Raw genomic sequence first — 6410 nt, 5'->3', positions numbered from 1 at the left:
GGGGTGGAACCGCCTCCGCCGCCCACTCCCTCCCCTCTTGCCTCCGGGCATGCGCAGAACGCCTCTTCTCCGCAGAAGAGCCGCGGGCGGGGACGGCAAACTGGAAAGGTTGAGGAGCACTGCTACGGGGTTTCCTGCTTGAGCCGGGGGGGGGGGGGGGTTGGGCTAGAAGACCTCCAGGGTCCCTTACAACTATTCTTCTTTTCTGTTCTCTATTCTATTCTTTACTGTCTGTTCACCTCTTCCCTTCTCCATTCCTGTTCCATTCTAACCTCCAAGGTCCCTTCCAAGGCTTGCCTATCCTGTTCTGTTTTCTGTTCCAACATTCTTTGATTTTCAACTATAAAAGAAACAATTGAGAACACGCATCCACCCTCCTGTTTCCTAGCGGTCCAGACTTTATTATGGAGTTTATTATGGGGTTAGACTAGAAGACCTCCAGAGTTCCTTCCAATTTCCAACTCTTGTTATTCTAGGGGCAACCACTCTGATATTCCCTGGTGGTTTTCCACCCCAAAGTAAACTAGTGAGCAACCTACTAAGTTTTTGGAGACCAAAGGCAATTAAAATTTGCCCTCTGTAAACAAAAGAGAGATGACTTGGTGGCTTCATAAAATCCTAGAGCTGGAAGGGACCATGATAGTCTTCTAATCCAACCTCCTGCCCAAAGCAGGAGACCATCCTGGCCAAATGCTTGTCTGCTCTTCTTTAAAGCTTCCCGTGACAAGAACATCCACAAATTCTTGAGGCAGGCTGTTCCGCTGATGAATTAATAGATTAACAGAGTTGGAAGGGATCTTGTAGGTCATCTAGTCCAACCCCCCACCTAAGTAGACCCTGCCTACACCATTTCCGCTAGATGACTGCCCGGTCTCTTTCCGAAAGCTTCCAGGGATGAAGCTCTTCTGAAGGCAACTTCTGTTCCGTTGCTTGATTGCTCTCACTGTCCGAAAATTTCTCCTTATTTCCAGGTTGAATCTCTCCCGGTTCAGTTTCCATCCATTACTACTTCTCCGGCCTTCAGGTGCTTTGGAGAACAGCTTGACCCCCCTCCTCTCTGTGACAGCCACTTTCATTACTTGGGAACCCAGATTTATCCTCAAGAAGCCCAGTAAATGAAGTTGCAAAAATGAGGATAGATGGAAACTGGAGGCCTTGAGTTGTCTCTTTTTTTCAGGCTTGTTTCAATAGTTTATTCCATTAACACAGTCAGCACAGGATCCCCAACCCTAATTGCAATATTTTTATTTATCCTCTTACAGATTGCCGCTTCCTCAAATTTCCATTGAGCTGCAGATCATTTTGCTCAATGTTCGCCAAGGTCGGAGACACCTGTTTTAGAGGGTCTTTGCTGGCTGGAGAATTCTGGAAGTTGAAGTCCACAAGTCTTAAAAGTTGCCAAGATCGGAGACCTCTGCTTTAGCCTGACTCCATCTTAGGGGTTTCCAAGGCAGATGGGGTAATGAAGATTTTCAAAGTCTTGATCTCTTAAAGTAATATTTATTAGATATAATATTTATTTACATGTACATTAGCTGAATCAACGGGGAATGACAATTCAAGCTTAGAGAAGGAGGTTGTCTAACAATGAAGGCTTTGCAAGTGCAACTCTGCCACGGCAGCTTAAATAAAGCCAAAAGAAAGAAAGAATACACAGTTTTCTACTGTCACTACTTCCCCAGCATACAAGGATCCCTGAAATTTCAGAGTTTTCCCAGAGTGCTGAGAAAAATATTCGAAGTTGCTAAAATCACTTCTGGTTTGAAGCCACAACCAGTCAAAATAGATTTGAAGTTTGTTCGTTTGTTTTCCTTTTTAAAGTGCTGTGCTGCTCAAACAATTGCCATTTTCCTATTTAAAGATATACAAACGCCTCTTTATTTACTTGTTCCTGCTACATCGGCTCCTCTCCACTGGGTTTCCCAGCCTGCTGCTTCGTTCCCCTGAGATGGGCACATGCGCTCCGGGGAACAGCGCTGTCCGATTTGCAAACGTGTTAGATGTGGAAGGAGCATTTGGGGTAGCAGGAAAGGTCGTTTTGAAGTTTAGGGGAATCACGGAGCCTTTCGAATGTGCATTTCGACTCCAGAGGCAGATGGTTCCAAGTCACCTTCCCAGAAAGCCTAAGTCACTTGGAAGAAAATCTGTTTTCATTGGAACCCAATGACAAAAACCACTTCCATGCATCACTCCAATAATAATAATAATAATAATAATCATAATGCAAATAATGATAATATTAAGCAACTGAGTCCCAAGGGCACAATAATTTTTTCTTTAAACAGCAAAGTGCTTTGGGTGATATTCCCCTCACCCCAACTTCCATTATGTGAATTAACTCAATAAAACAGAACAATGAAACACCGATTTCCTGAACTGAATAACAGAAAGAAAAAGAAAGAAAGAAAAGGAAAGCAGCAGGGGATCTGGTTCATTTAATCTTTCGGTACTTTAAAGCTGTCTTTCTCTTTGCGAATGGCTCCCATGGTACGAACGGGATCCGTTTCCCGGACATGATGCTGCACCGTTGATTCTCTGTCCAGAAAGGAAAAAGACTCATTAGGGGAACCTGGGCAGTGGTGGAATTCAATTTTTTTTTTTTTTACTACTGGCTCTGTGGGCGTGGCTTGGTGGGCGTGGTAGAGGAAGGATACTGCAAGATCCCATTCCCTCCCCACCCCACTAGCCTACTTTCCAGCTCTGTTCTCCTGGGCGGGGCAACCAAAGAAGACCCAGCCGATCAGCTGGGACTCGATGGGAGGCAGAGAAGAGATGGGTTGGTGGAGCCAGTCAGAGGTGGGATTGGCCGGTTCTCCAAACTACTCAAAAGTTCCGCTAACGGTTCTCCAGAACCAGTCAGAATTGGCTGAATACCACCTCTGAACCTGGGAGTTAAAAGAGGTTCCATCATATTCCCCAGCTGGGCAACCTCCACGTGTGTTGGACTGATTAATTCCCAGAATCCCCCAGTGGGCAGGGGAGGCTACAGCAATTCACAAGCAAGGGGATACTTCTTATTCCTCTTTCTGGGTTGTGTCCCTAGCTGCACAGGACGGCAGAATGCTGGGAGGTACTTGATTCGGCAAACACTAGCTCAGTCTGTCACATAAAATTTGCTAGTAAGCAAACTCACAAAATTAACTCACAACACACCTTGTATGTAAATATTGAATTTTTTATAATAAAAAAAGAACAGCTTGTACCCAAAATCAGGCAAAGCAGGCAGGCAGATTGAGTTGCTCACAGAATCATTCAGTGACCGATCTATCTGCCATCGGCTAGCTCAGTCTCTCAAATTTGCTTGCTGTGAGTCTGCACTGAATAATAGAACCTTCAGTCCTAAGGGAGGTTCGGCTGTGCTTAAAAGCAGAGCCGAAGATCTAAAGACTAGCTAGAAAGCAAGAAATCCAACCATTTCCTGCTTCCTAGCTGATCTAAATCTCCCGGCAGAGCAGAACAGCTGATGGTCGGAAAAAGGAAAAATAGCAATTTAGCAGGCAAGTTTGCCAGGTAAGGAGTGAGTGGACGGGGAGCGTTCCCACGGACCATGTGGGCTGCGCAGCCTGGATTCATTGCTTTGGTGGGATGCTCTGGGGGTGAGATTTCTCTGTGGCCCACCAAAATTTTCTCACGGACCACCGGTTGGCGACCGCTGCTCTACTGAGTGTCAGGGGGCAGCTTCTATTTTATTTTCCCCCCAAACCAATTGGTAAAAGAGCTGTCTCTCCACTGCAATCCTGCCACAGGGAAATTACCTCACTCGCATGAACGGGTTGTATGTGAATTCTTCACCAATGGTGGATGGGATGGTTGCCTCCCCTCCATCGTATTTGGCCTACAAAAAAGAAAGGAAGAGCTTGAGAAAACTCCAACAAACAGAAGGATCCTTGAGGGACGCACCTATCGTGCAGCTGCATCAGAGATAACCGGTTGCACCAGTTGTGGGCATAAGGATTTTTTTTTCCCCCTCCCGGCAGAAGGAGTGGAACAAATCCTGGAAAACTATAGTAAGAAGGCCAGTCAGAGGGCTGTGATGGTCAACTGTTACATTAATCATCATCATCATCATCATTTCCTTTTAATGACCCCATAATCCCTTTGCAGGGTAGCGTCTGGGCAACTGAATGGAGCTGAGCGTTTACTGGCCGGATGCCTTCTTGTTGCCAGTGCAGAGTTATATTCAGCCTCCTGACTGTGAGGCCAGAGCTCCACCTCTAGGCCACCGCACTACTCTCAACTGCTGGGGAAATTCAAACGGGACTTTCCTACAGCCAAAGAGAGCAAGCCGAAACCTCTTAGGAACCACTCCTATTTTTTTCCCCCGAGGAAGAAAAGCGCAAACTACCTTACCTTTGCCCATGATAGCTTTCGTTGGATAGCGGTATTATTTGGTTCCACGTGCTGGGCAAACTTTAAGTTGTTGATGGTATATTCGTGGCCACAATAGACTTTCTAGCCAGGAAAGAAGCAGAAAAAGAGAACATTAGAAGGCACCAAACTTCAAGCCAGCCTCCGCAGATGCTTTCCAAAACAATTATTTAACAATTGCAAATTAATGACAGATCTGTATATATTTGACAATGTTATTTTGCCTCACTTGCTTAAAACAGGGTGGGAGGTCTTACGGGGCCAGAGAGAGGTACATTTGGCCTTTGTGATCGGGACCTGTAGAAAACTCTGTTTTCCTAGCCCAGGTTCAGAATCAGAGGTGCTATTCAGCCGGTTCTGACCAGTTCTGGAGAACCAGTGGCGGAAATTTTGAGTAGTTCAGAGAACCGGCAAATCCCGCCTCTGACTGGCCCCGCTCCCATCTATTTTCTGCCTCCCATTGAGTCCCAGCTGATTGGCTGGGTCTTCTTTGGTTGCCCTGCACAGGAGAACGGAGCTGAAAAGCAGGTTAGTGGGGTGGGGAGGGAATGGAGCAGAGGTGGTATTCAGCTGGTTCTGACCGGTTCTACAGAATCGGTAGTGGAAATTTTGAGTAGTTCGGAGAACCGGCAAATATCCCCTGACTGGCCCTGCCAACCCCATCTATTCACCTCCCATTTGAGTCCCAGCTGATTGGGTGGTTCTTCTTTGGTTGCCCTGCACAGGAGAACGGAGCTGGAAAGCAGGCTAGTGGGGTGGGGAGAGAAGGGGGATTTTGCAGTATATCCTTCCCCTGCCACGCCCACCAAGCCACGCCCACAGAACCGGTACTAAAATATTTTGAATCCCACCACTGTTTAGAAAGCTGTATCAATCCAGCTGTTAGGTATAAGCTGGGTTGACAAAATCAGAAATGAGGAGGGGGTAAAAAGCCAAGGGAAATCATCAACACCATCAAAAAGCAAAAGTTAAGACTATTTTGTGATGCCACACCCGGAAAAATATGGCCTCCTTCACTTAATCCCCTAGGCAGAAGAAGGACACCAGGGCTTCAAAATAGAAGGGACCGGTTTGGACAAAACTCATCAGCCCTTTTTTTGTGTGGCTGTTGATGAAAACAGGATCGCCAACATCCGATGATGGACAGGGCACAAGAAGGAGAAGATAAACCCAGCTCACTGTCTTTGAAACCTCCCCCCACCCCCGCCCCAAGGGGTTTAGTATTTATACAAAAAATACCGTTTCGGGAGGCAGGCGTCCCAAGACCTCAATCAAAGCTCTGTACATTTCTTCTGGTGTTCCTTCAAAGAACTTTCCACAACCAGCCACAAACAATGTGTCACCTGGAAGAAATAGGAGGTTCAAAAACCAGAAACCCACTACGACGCCAGACAAGAACAGTGAGATCAGGCCAGCTCACCCTGTTGAGTCCCAATTTCTTCAGACAAGGCAGTCTTTAGATTGCCTTCCACTCGATTTTCTGTTTTAAATAAGCTTACTTTTAATGTTTGATTCCTTTACTGGTTCTATTGTTGACACTTTTTTCCAACGTCGGCTTGTTCTATGCACTGATTCCCTTCAGGGAGGAAGCTATTATGAAAATATTGCTTACAGCAATAGCACTTAAGACTTATAGACCGCTTCGGTGTTTTCCAGCCCTCTCTAGGCGGTTTACAGAGTCAGCCTCTTGCCCCCAACAATCCGGGTCCTCGTTTTACCCACCTCGGAAGGATGGAAGGCCGAGTAAACCTTGAGCCTGGTGGGATTTGAACTGCCAAATTGCAGGCAGCCAGCAGGCAGCAGAAGTAGCCCTGCAGCAGTGCACTCTAACTACTGTGCCACTGTGGCTCATTATAATATTATAACATATCTGTTATGGTTCGCCTGCAGCCTGTGCTGACAGCAGCAGAATCGGACGCGGACCAGTCCAGGAGTCTGGAGAGGACTCGGACGAGGGTCCTGTGTCCAATACAGAGATGGGGCCAGGACCATCTGGGAGTGGGGTGCTGCCTCTGGAGCCTCCAGAATCTGGCAGCAGCGAG

At 46.8% G+C, this 6410-nt stretch overlaps 1 protein-coding gene and 1 long non-coding RNA gene across 2 annotated transcripts in view; one reads left to right on the top strand and one right to left on the bottom strand.

The window, feature by feature from the left end:
• Nucleotides 1-44: 44 nt before the first annotated feature.
• On the top strand, nt 45-2409 carry LOC148124697 (uncharacterized). The gene is made up of 2 exons (XR_015739547.1): nt 45-108; nt 1263-2409. It is a non-coding gene; the product is annotated as an uncharacterized LOC148124697 (long non-coding RNA).
• HAGH (hydroxyacylglutathione hydrolase) overlaps nt 1485-6410 on the bottom strand; it is a 21460-nt gene continuing 16534 nt past the window's right edge. Inside the window, exons 6-9 of the mRNA XM_026704107.2 lie at nt 5608-5711; nt 4351-4452; nt 3756-3835; nt 1485-2535 (exon numbers count right to left, since the gene is read on the bottom strand). Coding sequence (XP_026559892.1) covers nt 2436-2535; nt 3756-3835; nt 4351-4452; nt 5608-5711 — 386 coding nt within the window. The 3' untranslated portion in view covers nt 1485-2435. The remainder of the gene's footprint in view (nt 2536-3755; nt 3836-4350; nt 4453-5607; nt 5712-6410) is intronic.

The sequence above is a fragment of the Pseudonaja textilis genome, chromosome 14 (genome assembly GCF_049901715.1).
Source record: "Pseudonaja textilis isolate UNSWEBS1 chromosome 14, rPseTex1.2, whole genome shotgun sequence".
Classification (NCBI taxonomy): domain Eukaryota; kingdom Metazoa; phylum Chordata; class Lepidosauria; order Squamata; family Elapidae; genus Pseudonaja; species Pseudonaja textilis.
The sequence above is the reverse complement of the archived record's forward strand: the minus strand, read 5'-3'. Positions and strand labels throughout refer to the sequence as shown.